The sequence below is a fragment of the Aulonocara stuartgranti genome, assembly GCF_965226115.1.
Source record: "Aulonocara stuartgranti genome assembly, chromosome: 8".
NCBI lineage: Eukaryota > Metazoa > Chordata > Actinopteri > Cichliformes > Cichlidae > Aulonocara > Aulonocara stuartgranti.
This window is the reverse complement of record NC_138959.1, coordinates 2,209,929-2,223,391: the sequence shown is the minus strand read 5'-3', so window position 1 is coordinate 2,223,391 and position 13,463 is coordinate 2,209,929. Positions and strand designations below refer to the sequence as shown.

Sequence of the window (13,463 nt, the reverse complement as noted above, 5' to 3'; positions counted from 1 at the left end):
ACACACACACACACACACACACACAAAAGCAGTGTGCCACACAGGAGCTGCTCGGCCGTGGAAACCCACACCTCGAAGCTCCCGGTGCTCAGATTTTGTGCTGATGTTTATGCCAGAGGAGGTTTGGAGCTCTGCGGTTATTGAATCAGCAGAGAGTTGGTGACATTAAACACATGATGAAGTTCAGCGTGCTCTTCAGAACTACTGATGACCTATTCTTTCAAAAATGTTTGCAGAGACCGACTGCATGAATTCAGAAGCTGTAACTGTTTCTAGTTTGGCCCCTGTGCTGTTTCTGTGTGGATGTACAGTATGTGGTTCAGAGTCAGCTTTACTGACCATGCATGTGGGAACGGGTAGCAGTTTTTCTCTGGTCTCAGTGTACTTAAAAGAATAGAGAGACAATATCAACAGCAGCGTTGTGTTTGTTTCCCTTACCAACCACTCCAGGCGGCTTGCTATCCATCTGATCAATGGGGCTCCTTTGACCGGATACGCCATTAGCCGTTTTCTGGTCCAAACTCTGCCTCAGGTCCCAAAGCCAAGCGAACACTGCAGCATCACTGAGAGTTACAAACTGATAAAAGAATTTATTCTTTCATCTTTAATAAAAATGATCAGTGTTGCTGCTTTACCAGGTGTAACAATTAAGTTTAACATCCAGTTAGAAGTTAGCAGGAAGTTAGCTCGCTAGCTTCCATGTAAACATGATATAGCATGTTCTGACTGAGAGATTTCTGAAAAATTCAAACGTACAGCTCTGCTATCACTTCCAACATAAATGAAGACAGAAAACTAAACAGCAGTGACGTTTGTAGGGTTACTGAAGTTGGGCTAGCTGCTATATAATGATGTGCTACGTGATCGCTAGCAAAACAGCTACGTTAGCATAACATAAACAGTGAAGCTGGAGGATGAACGCCAACTTTTTCCACTCGATAAAAGTTAACATGAGGGTTCCTGATGGTTAGAGACAAATGCAATCGCATGGCAGGATGCTGTAAACGGACCAAACTTCAGCCAGGAGAACAACTGAGATAATCCATCCACAATACGAGGTTAGTCATTAATATACTGCTGCTGGGCTGGAGTTACATCGTAAGGGTTTAAACACTGAGCTTTAAAATGACCAGTGGTAACAAAAACAGGTCGACAGGGATCACGGACTGTTTTTAGGGGCTCGTTCAGATTAAATAGAATAAGAAACATTAAAACATGTTAAAAACACAACAGCCAGTTTGTTCATATGTCATCACTTAAAGATCAGATAGTGCAGCACCCTCACCTCACCTAAAGCTCCTATACACACTAAATTTTCTGCGAGTGCAAAAATAAATTTGTAAACATTTTTAATCACATGTTTAGTGCTGTGCAGTTCACATGTAGAAGTATTTTATTTGTTTATTCAATTATTTTTGTTAATAAGATAAGATAACTCTTTATTGTCATTGCACAGTCATACATAGTACAGTAGTACAATGAAATTGGAAAACTGTCCTACGTCGGCACTACATATAACACGACACGACACGATATGACACATCACAACGCTACACAAACAACACAACACATTATATTAACTTAGTAATAAAAACAGAAGTGTATGTGTATTACACACTGTTATTATTGCAATAATAATATAATAATATAATATAAGTTAGTATTATAGTTATTATTATTATTATAATAATATAAGTATAAACTCTTTTCATTACCCCAAGCGCGCACACACACACACACACGCGCGCACGCACACACGCACGCACACACACACACACACACACACACACACACACACACACACACACCACCGTGGGCTGTGCTGCCATTTGAATTGAGGCTCAATGGAGAAAAAGGCTGTTAATTAAGCTAAAGGTCAGAGGGAGCAGCAGGATGGAGATGTTTGATGGACAAGACAACATGCCTGCTAACAAGCTGTGACACACAAACACGAGTCCCCACAAACAGGGCGCGTGTACAGCATAAAGACCGTGTGTGCGATTGGATGGATGGATTTCTGCCGCAGCTCCGGTCTGCCTGTTTGGCTGAAAGGTCTCATCACAGGGAAAATATTCCCCTCACATCAGCAGCTCAGATCACCTGCTCAGGAGATTAAAAGGAAAGCAGGTTTCTCTTTGATGGTTTTGACATTTCTGAGTGCGCCTTGAGTGGATATTGTTCAGGTTCTGGCTCTGAGTGAATAAAACTTCATCTGTGTCACTGCTGTCATTGCACTCACAGAGATAAGAGATCATAAAGTGATACAATAGTGAAATGAAAGCAGAGCGGCTGCAGTCAAAGCGAGCGTGCGGGTTTGGAAAAGTACCAAATGAAGGTGACGGGCCGTCACGGTGACAGGTTTGAGTGTAGGTCAGTTCATAGCAGTTGATGAAATTAAAACCTCTTCAGAAAAGCACGACATGATAGACTTTCTACATAATCCCTGTTTATATAATTCCATCTGAAATCTCTGTAAAGTAGGAGAACATCCATATCCAGATAAACGTCTCTGCTCATCCTGCTCGCGCTCAGTGAGGATTGGACATCTTCAGCTGGGTCTCCCGTCTTTTCTTCAGTGCCACCGTCTCTAAACTGCACATTTAAGCAGCCACGACGGGATTCATTGTCACCACGATGAAACTGCATTCCTGAACTCATGTAACCGTTTCCTGTCTTATTCACTTGTTTATCCACAGACGCATTGTGCACTAATCTTAACATGTTGTACAGAGTTATGTATTTATTAAAACCTCTGTAGCTTTGCTGTGTTTCGCTTCAGCAGCATCGATGTGATGTCTGTGTTATTTTCTATAAAATGCAACAAAATATGGCAGGAAAAATTCGTCCTCAGTCGCCTTAACGCAGTGACATCTGCTCTGATGCGTATTATGAAGTCTCACAGGTGTTAGCTTTATTTTGATTCCAAGATTATTTTTCATTTCAGAGGAATATTTCAGTCATTTTGGACGTTTCATTTTCAAGCAGGAACCTCAGAGACACTCGTGGAGCTCAACAGGTTAAAACAATCCAGAGTTTAGTCAGTAGAACTGAAAACTCTGCCGTTGTTCATGTTGTGATTCCTGCGGCATCGTTCAGGAGGTGACTCGTGCGTCTGCTTTCAGGTGTGGCTGAAAGATTCTGCTGCTGTTCACAGCGAAAGAACCTCATTCAGGACCCCAAATTAAAAGTGTGCGCACTCCGGCGTCCTTCACAGCGAGCTCGCCTTGTTTGTATATTCTGAAATGCCGTTTCTGACCTTCCCTCGCTCGTGTGAGCGCTGTGGCCCGATCCAGATTTAATCAGAGCGCTGCAGAGACACAAACGCAAACAGCAAATCTGAACTCTTATCTGTTACAGCAGGAGGAAGACCTCATTCCCATGATTTGAATTCCCTGCTTCACACTTTCCACACTGAAAACGCTGCGTTCCTGTGCTGAGCGTCAAACACAAGACAATTCGACCTGCATCATGTCCGTCTGCCGTTTATTTACTTTACGGCTCTTTGAAACGAGGAAAAGTGCCGAGTTTTATCTGGAGCAGGTACAAACTGATATTGATCTTTAATCGGGCTGTCAAAATTGAAACCAAACAAAATGCCATCCGCCGTCTTAGTTGCATTGGTCACATGACTGCATCATATGACTTTTGAAAGCCTCCGTTTGCCCACACTGCGACGTGAAAATGGCGTTTTCAAACTGTCTCTGTGTGGACAGACACGGACAGAAAAGATGTTTTCTAACAAAGATGTATTAGTGTGGACACAGTGTGAAAGCCTGAGGGAAAAACTACACATTTCACATATTAGCAGATTTATGAGCTGCTTGAATTCAAATGTATTTAATAAAGCAGAAACAGACTCGTGTATTCAGCTGTTTGTCTATCTGAACAGGACAGTCGGGTTTAGACCAAACGTGAGCCCAACACACTCGCACACGTACAACACGAGGGAAAAAACGTTTTCCCTGGAAAGAAATGCAAAGTTAAAGGACACACTTCTATAGAAATATACAGAAGCTCATATCTTGTTAGATGTTTGTGTTCATGGCTATACTTGCTAATCCCATTAATTAGAGAGCAGCTTTGTTCCCACAAATATCAATAAACAGTGTTGCTATTGTCGAGTTTCTAGTTGTGTAACTCTTGTTGGAGGACAGATTTGTTGTTACTGAAAGCAGCGATGCTGTGTCACTTGTGATGTGCATCCTCATCTTGTGCAAATATGCAGCATTTCAGGCGTAGATCACGCAGCTGCCTTCGTTCTGGCAGCACTCGTGTTTTAGACGTGACGCCGGCGTCACGTGTGACTTGTTGAGTCTTCCACACGGCAGCTGCATGCTTAGTCAAAGCGCTCCAGGAGGAGGAGGAGTAATGAAAGAGGCTAACCTCGGTGTCAGCTTCCCGTCTGTACGGCTGTCAGGAGAGCTGTTGTTGCTGTTTGCGCATGTAATGAAACAAGCGCGCCTCCGCATCTATTACTCTCAGCACAAATGTGTTTCCACGGGAGGCGATCCTGCCGAGGATGTTCACCTTAACGGCCTCGTTTTATCTACACCTCACTCCTGATATCTCGTCTTTATTTTTGCTGATCTGCCTGCAGGCTGGAGTTTCTATTTCCTGTTTAATTTGCTTTTGTTTTTAATTTAAAATAGTTTAAAATAGTGCTCACAGTGATTCCTGTCATGTTGGCTTTTTGAAAAGCATTTTTCACTTCACTTACACTCACGTTACACTTCTTTTATTGGCTGGATATTAGTCGATAACTTCATTTTGGTTTGTTATAATCCGTTTTATCACACCAGACATTATGGGCGACCGAGTGTTTCGTCTGCTTATCACAGTCGGTGGTTTGATCCCCAAAATATGCAAGAAAATGCACGATGGTTAGCGAGTGGTCAGAACACGTAAAACAGAGCTGTGAATACATGGACGGGTGAATGTGGTAACAAGAGCTTTGAGGCGCCCGTCCGTTCACCAGGAAGAAACATACAAATCGTCGGCTTCCAAAGAAGTATGAGAGCCACTTTGTGGTTTCCTGCTTTTAAAATGTAGCCACGGGACACATGGCTCACTGCTCACGTCATTAATTACATGCTTCTATGACATGTCTGCAGTCGCAGCTCTGTAACCACGTCAGCAAAGAGAAGCAGAGATTCAACATCCACTTATCTCGCTATTACCATTAAAGTCAAAGCCTGCCTGTCATCATACGTCTCAGAGCGTTTAACAGGAAGGACAAAAACAGGACGGCGATACACCGTCTCTCCGCCTGTTTTGACGGCTGGTGTTCTCGCTTGTGCGGTTAGGTCTTTATTAGTTTCTTCTAATTTTCCTATTCAGTGCATGTCGTGTTTAATGCATCTACTGCTGTGATGCATCGGATGGAGCGCGCTCCACCTGACCTGACGGCTCCAGCCTCAATCAGCTGCTCAATCAGCAGCTTATTGGAAACAATCAATACTGCTGGAGCCACTGCCCCTGCTTTAACCTGCAGGACGCTGAAAATGACCTTCATTATCCCCACACACACACACACACACACACACTGTGCTAACACACAGTTTAAACACCGCCCTGGTACAAACACCTCTCCCTGAATAAATGCGTGAGCAAAGACGGCTGCAGACCCTCCTTATATAAACGTACACAGTCACTGTTTAACGTGCCGTCTTCTGAACAGCAAGGCATTCTGGGTAAACTGAATCCCACCCATGGTATCTGAGGTCGTCACGTCTAACTGGTCCCTGCTTTCTGAGTGTGGTTTTCGTATTTATTCTGACTTGAATATCGTTTTTTATTGTTTCGTTTTCTGTTGCTCTTCTGTACCGTTCTAAGAATAACGCTCTGTTTTGTGTAGATTTTCATGTCTTGGATTTTCATTCTTCTTCTGCATTCGTAGTTCTCCTTAACTGTGAATACCATCCCTCCTACATGTACTCTGTGTGCTTTCCTTATCAGTCTCCTTCCCCTCTGTGTTTTCCAGCCTTCTGTGTCCTTCGGTGTTCATGTGTGTTGGTTTGTATTTTCCTGAGTTTTACTTCCTCTCTGTTTGTTTGCCTGATTGTGTTCAGCTGTGTCTCGCTTCCCTCCTGTTTCTCCTCCCCCTGATTAAGTTTCTGTGTGTATAAATAGTCCTGTCTCTCTGTCTGGGCGCTGCTTTATGCTTGCTGTGGGGATTTTGCACATTCTGTAATGTTATTAAAGAAAGAGCCTTTTTCATCACATCCACATTTTGGGGATATGAAGTAAAACAAATAATTTGGGATTCAGCTCAATAAGCGCCGTACTCCATCACCTACACTTCGGTCCCCTTTGGTCTCAAATCAACAAAATCATAGTTACTGAAACGACTGTGAAGGTTTTGTCCATCAGAAGGTAAAAAACTGGAGCTCAGTTTAAATGTGTGGCTGTCAGTGGTGATTATTGATAATGTGACTGCTGTTAGCAGCAGCAGGAGGAGCTATGACGTGTGCAGGGTTATACTCTCTGCACACATTCAGACAAAACTTATCACACAAGCTTCACATAAAGACTCACAACATAAAGCAAAAGCAACATAAAGCAAAAGCAGCCCAAAGGTTTCTCAAGGCAAAGACATGAAAGATTCTTCACTAGACAGCTGATCTCAACCCAACACAGCAGCTTTTTAGTTATTAAATACAAAACTGAAGGCACAGAGACTCACAATGTAAACTCTGTGTTAATACACCTGAATCACACTTTTTATTAATCTCTGGCTCTCTTCCACAGAATAGAATAGAATAGAATAGAATGCCTTTATTGTCACTATACAGTTGTACAATGAGATACAGAGCATCTCCTACTCAGTGCAGACATGCTGGGGGACACAGTTCTGCAGCATTATATTATATATTGACAGTATTAACAGAGAAAAAAATATATAAAATGTACAAATATACAAGCCAGTTTTAAAAAGCAATATGTAATAAATAGTGTTATGTATATACAATTGGGTTACTGCAATCACAGTTACACAGAATTTGGTGTTGCACATGTCTTTATCCTGTCTTCCTTCTCTCATTCCAACCAATCACAGCAGATGGCCCCGCCCCTCCCTGAGCCTGGTTCTGCCGGAGGTTTCTTCCTGTTAAAAGGGAGTTTTTCCTTCCCACCGTCACCAAAGTGCTGCTCATAGGGGGTCATATGATTGTTTTTCTCTATATGTTTTATCCTGGGGTCGACCTTACAATATAAAGCACCTTGAGGTGACTGTTGTTGTGATTTGGCGCTGCATAAATAAACTTGAATTGAAAGTTGAATCACAAACAAACAAACAGCACCTGAAGCTGCAGCACAGACGTTAGCAGAGCAAAGCAGGAAGAAGCATTTGTTGATGTCTACACTTCAGGCAGTCGCTGGTATTAGTAACAAATATTTTTACTTAAGTTGCTGATATTATGTTATTTGGCTCAATTTTGACGTCTGAAAGTGGAGGGTTGTGTATAATAAACAGTTTATGCAGATTTTTGTAAAACTCCTTGAATTAAGACTAAAAGTTTGCACCTCAGATGCTTGGAGATGTTCGATGTGCAGGGCTCTGTGGTTGTGCACAGAGGCAAAGCTACCAAAATAATCTTTGTCCTGAACATCACAGAGGACACTGTAGTAACTCAGAGGACACACAAAGACAGGAACACAAGAAATAAGGTGTAAAACACACAAAAAAACGTGGCGCACAACTTGATGTTCACGAAAACAAAAGCCCCTGAAATGCAACAGTGTTACCAACGTTACCAAGGTGACAGGGATCAACATAAGGTCACGAGGACACAGTCTAACATGCAGCATCCTGACATAGTCCCAGAGCGAGCGTTCATCATGAGTCTGCTGAGGCAGTCGGGTTCAGCGCTGCTGCCGCTGACAGCCTGCTGCGCCATTGGTCGGTTGAACAGCCAATCACACAGTCGACTGGACCGGAGTAACTGTTCCTCAATCTGTCTGATGGGCCGCCAGCCACAACACTGACCCGGTTACATCACCACACACACACACATTACACAACACAGTGAAATGTAACCTATTGTAGTGAAAAGCAGTTTATATTGCGGTCATGCACAGTTTGATGGCTGCAGGCAATAACACTTGTTCCATGGAGAGGAGGAGGAGGAGGCAATGAGAGGGATTGAGGGCAGAAAAAAAGCGATGAAGAGTACGACAGGGAGGAGAAGCAACACACAGATACCAAGAACAACTAACTGTGGTGTATGGAGACGTTTCTCACACCAGCTTACAGCCTTCATTTTGCTCCTTTTCTGATGCCCAGGCAGGCTGCGTTTCATCTCCCAGTGTGGACGCATTTGAACGGAGCCAAGCAACAAGAGAAGATAAAACACCCAGCATGCACCGAGCACATACAAAACTCACCTGTTTTCTGAACAATAAGGCAGGAGCAAGCTGCAGGAGAACGCCTCACACGCCGTTTTTCATGCCTCTTAAAGCAGAGTGTGATTACATCAGCTGTCTGTTTTTGCACCAAGGATCACTTTTAGTGGGATTTTTAAGAAGAAATTCTCCTCCGATGACCACCTTTTGTCTGAAATCCGATTGAAAGCTTTATTAATCGTTCACAAAGACAGCCCGTGCGTAATCGATTGGCCCCGCAGTCGGCGGCCGTTGTCATCAGTCACACTGAAGTCAGAGGGTGAGGCGCTCCGATTAGCTGATTTCTGATATTTAATGAGAACCCCTCCTCCTGCAGCGATCATCTCACCCACTGTGTATCTGGGTCAAGATTACTGCTCCTCAATTATGGATGACGTTAGCCTTGTTAATGCTGCAAATAGATTGCTTTCTGGACGCAGAGGAGGGCGACTTACAGTCTGTGTTTCTACATGCTAGATGTAGCTGCTAGCTGTCTGCTAAACTACTCTGCAATGCAAAATATGGGCTTCAAAACAAGAAGTTCATAAACCAGTGGGTCATCTTGCCATGTCGATGTTTTGCATCTAATCTAAGAAAAGAAACATTCGTTAGAGATACTTTTTGGAAAGCAGGAGACAACAAACGTGTTAAATGAGCTGTAGGAACAGATTAAAGCCCACATCGTGTCAGTCCTGAAGGCAGTCATGACACCCATCTCGCATCACTGCGAGGAATAATAATCCGCTATTTGTGTGATTTATTTTTCTGCCTCAACGTGAATTTTTACCGTCTTACCTTTTATTCCTTCCTCCAGAATTTGTGTTTTTCTACTCAGTGGAAAAACACAAAGCTTTCTAGTGCAGGTCTGAAATATTTTGGGGGGCTTTAGCCTTGATTAGGACAGAACAGTGTGAAAGTGGGCAGGATGGATGGGAGACGGCAGGGGGAAAGACGGTCAGCCAGCAACCAGAGCAGCTGGTGAGCTCCACTGGCATTCCAGGGGTTCGGTTTCTTACATAAGACAGGAGGACTCAAGGATCGATCCACCGATAGACGTCTTGGTGGACGACCACCTGAGCCACGGCGCGGCAAAACCCTCATTGTTGGTACAGCTTCTGGTGGTTTGGTTCCAGGACCAGGGGACCTCAAATCTGTCCATGAAAGGTTACATACATTCTTCTTAATCCACCTGATCTCAGCTTCCTCCTCAAATGGCACCAAATGGCACACCTTCACCTGTGTGACTCATAACGCTGCTGATTGATTGACAGCGAGCTGCAGACAGCTGCAAGGCTTTCAGTGTGTGAATGTGTGCGTGAATGGGTGGATGACTGGATATGTAAAGCGCTTTGGGGTCCTTAGGGACTAGTAAAGGCGCTATATAAATACAGGCCATTTACCATTACCATTTAAAGGATGACTGGCAGCTCTGAGACTGTAACAGAAGCTGGTGATTGGCTAATGCTAGCTTCCTGCTATCTACCTGCCTCAGGGCTTTAGTGTGTGTGTGTGTGTGTGTGTGTGTGTGTGTGTGTGTGAGAACCAGAGTACTACTATCAGTATTTTGATCCAGGTTCACTTTTCTTGCAGTGCTTCTCAACTATCGCTCTCATTTGCCCTCCGTCCATCTTTGGCTCGCTCTCTCTGGCCCCACTGCCCCGCTAGCCTGCTTAGCCATTCAGTGGACGGACTCACCATCTGAGGATTTCTAGTGCATCACTCATGAAGGAACTAATGAATGGCTTTCAGGCTTCCCAGTAGGATTGTGCGGTCCTGTAATCCTTTAAACTTCTAAATGAGTTTCTTTCCCCCGTGTCAGTTAAATGGCATTTCTAAAAGGAGGGAGGATTCCTCGTGTTCTTCGGATGAGTTAAAGCTCTTTATTATACCTTTTATGAGTGTCATGTGGTAATCTTTTGTGGAAATTGTGAAAGACCATAACAACACTATATCAACACTGCAGATAGAGTAAATGTGGCAGAAGATCAAAACGATGAGCTGAAAGAGGATAAAGAGCTCGTCAAAGCTTCAGCTTTCAAATGCATTGATCAGAGACGAGTTGAGACGAGTGGATCGTTGTACAAGAGTGGAAGAGACACTCCCCACCAAGCACATCACCCCAGGGGGGAATCCAGTGTCACTCGATTTGAATGAGATACATTTAAATCGCAGAAAGGTGAATATATTCTCATAAAGTAGTCTCATGGTCTCATAAATGAGCCATCTAAAGCTTTACATTTTTGGATGTTTAGCATAAATGTTTCTCACCTATGCTCACTGGACACTTAACTAATGACACCTGGTTGAACCCTCTTTAATTCTTTATGGCACAGAGTCAACATGATGCTGGGAACATTTCTCAGAGGTTTTGGCTCTTATTGACATTGATGACATGACATCCTGCACGTGCATGATGCAGCCCAGCGTGGTCGTCTGCTGCTTCAGCGTCTGATGTGCTGTGGTAAATGAGTGGTTTAGTTACCGTTGCCTTTCCTTCAGTTTGAAGCCGTCTGGCTGTTCTGCTCTGACATCAGCATCGAGGTATTTCTGACCTGTCGCTCGGTGGTTTGTGTTGGTAAATCCCAGGAGATCAGCAGCACCTGAAATGCTGATCTACCAGCATCATCTCACCTGAATGGTTTGTGTAGTGAAACGTGCCACATTCAAAGTCACTGAAATCACATTTCTCCCTCATTCTGTTGATCGGTTTAAACTTCAGTAGGTTGTTTTTACCATGTCTATATACGTGATTGCATTGAATTGCTGGCGTGTGATTGGCTGATCAGATATTTGCAATAATGAGCAGATGAACTGGCGTAACGACCAACCAGACACAGCAGATGGCCCCGCCCCTCCCTGAGGGAGCTTTCTTCCTGTTAAAAGGCAGTTTTGCCTTCCCACCGTCACCAAGTGCTATATAATTATAATTTAAGTGACTTGAAATTAAATGAGGCCAGTTTTAAGAGCCAGTCCATTAAAATTAATTTAAATTTAATGTTTTTAATATTTATCATTTGGTTGCTTTAGATTTCTCCCCAAATTCTCCCCAAATCCTAAATTGGTCACTGGTGGCTTGTTGGATGTTAAGAGGTTAATAACAGCAATAAATACCGTTATTTAAAGGTACTTATAGGTTGACATTGTGCTGCGTATAAATGATTTAATAGAAGAATGATTGGGGAAGGACAGCAGGCAGCCTGTATCGTCTGCTCAGGCAAAGATATTCAACATTCTGCTCCAAGGTCCCGAGTTCCCCTCAGACTATTGTCCTGTTTCACTTCACGTATTTGACCAAACACAGACTCATACTTTAGTTTGTTCAGTGTTGCTCAGCTGCAAGCTGAGAAGGAGAATATTGGCAGCGCTGGCCCTGACCTTTGCTGCTGCGTGTTTGCAGTGAGGATGGATCGGAAAGCAAACAAACACATTAAAAAGGACTTTTCTCATTTTTTTCCAAGCGTCAGTCATCAGCCTGGTTTTTGTTTTGAACCGATGGAACCAGCAAGCGATTAAATGGCAGACAGATCTGTGTGAAAAGCCCTTCGCTGTTGTGTGTTTGTCTTCTTTTTGCGCGTGCGGTTTGTCGTCCAGTCGGGGCCCCAGATGGCCGGTATCACTGGGATGGAAATGACACCGCGTTGGCACAGTCGGGGCGCTTTTGCTACGGAAACGACCTCCTGCCTGCGCCTGTACCTAAAAACTCTGAATCATTCAGCGTTTGGACAGGAAGCAAACATTTTCAGGAACACGCACCAAAACTTTTCCCAACCAATCCCGACACAGCCGGGCTGGGTGCCGCACCAGCTGCTGTCGCTGTTCGAGCAGGTCCGCGTGCAGACGGGTAGCTGCAGAGGAGAATAAGAGATTTGGGAGCGATTAAGAGATTATTTTCAGCCTGGTTTGGAACAACGAGCAGCACCATTGTCACACTAATTCTAATAAAATCGATCTCCTCTCTTTCTGTGCTGCCCTGCTGTCTCGCTCCGTCCACCTGCTTTGATTCCTCCTCCTCTTCCTCCTCCTGTGGTTTAAACAATAAAGGTAAGCAGAGCAAATCCACCTCTTTATCTGCAGCTGCTGTTTCTGTGTTTCATGTTAAGGTGGTTTTCTGTCGGGCTCGTTTTGAATCATTGGATCCCATTGCCTACACGATATGCTGACCAGTGCTGTCTTTAGGGCACTCTGTCTTATTATTTCAAGCTCCTGAGCTTTACTGGTAAATTATATTGTGCTGGTATATTGTTGTGAGTTCGTGATGATTATTGGAGGGACTGTGAACCTCAGTTTTAGTCAATAGGTCAAAGTGCAGGTTAATACAGGAACAACAATGACCTCTGAGGACTGGATTAGTCAGCTCAGTACATCGAGTCACTCTCGTCCTCCACAGAGGCTGAGACTGAGGGCTCCAGCAAGGCCGGCCTTTCTGTTGTGTTGTTGGTGTCGCTCAGACAGATCCGGGGTTCTCTTTGGTTCTGAATGTCGGGATTTCTGATGATGTTTCTTGTGGGTTTGTGGATCCTGATACAAACGCAGATCCTGACGTGCTGACGTTTGATGAATTTAATTCTCACCAGGCAATTCATGCCTCGGTTATTCCCAACAATTCAGACCTTTACTCGGTGCATCCTGAACCAGTGTGTGAACATCTCTGACTGGTTTCTAATAATCACGTAGATCCTGGTTTTGTTCGTTTCTACTACAGGAACTAGTCTCGTAGATTTGGGTCTAGTACGTTCATGTGGATCAGTTTCACTGCATCTGTAGATCCAGTTTTTTCATAATGAGCCAGCTGGTTTTGAGAGAAACAGCTGATTGACTGGTTGCTTACTGGTTTCTCACTGGTTTCTGTTCAGCGTGTAGTTCCTGAAGGTGGAGTACTCATTTACTTGAACACTGATTTGCATTTCCCAGCACAGAGAGCTGTCACTTAATTAAAACCTGATTAATAAATATCCCTTTTAAGCCCATTTGAGTGGACACGCTCTGATTTGCGTAACTATTTTAAAGTCCCTGTAAAATTGAAAGCTAGCGCAGTAATTGTACTTAGATAATGTGCATTCAGCTTGGTCGTGGCTTCCTTCCAT

At 43.7% G+C, this 13,463-nt stretch overlaps 1 protein-coding gene across 5 annotated transcripts in view; it reads left to right on the top strand.

Moving 5' to 3' along the window:
* grid1b (glutamate receptor, ionotropic, delta 1b) overlaps positions 1 to 13,463 on the top strand; it is a 601,213-nt gene that overhangs the window by 239,848 nt on the left and 347,902 nt on the right. Inside the window, exon 1 of one of the 5 annotated variants that reach the window (XM_082544627.1) lies at positions 9,322 to 9,543. The exons of the other annotated variants lie outside the window; for them this stretch is intronic. Within the exon in view, the coding sequence (XP_082400753.1) occupies positions 9,537 to 9,543 (7 nt within the window). The 5' untranslated portion in view covers positions 9,322 to 9,536. Of the gene's footprint in view, positions 1 to 9,321; positions 9,544 to 13,463 lie in introns of those variants that run through there. 5 annotated transcript variants of the gene reach the window in all.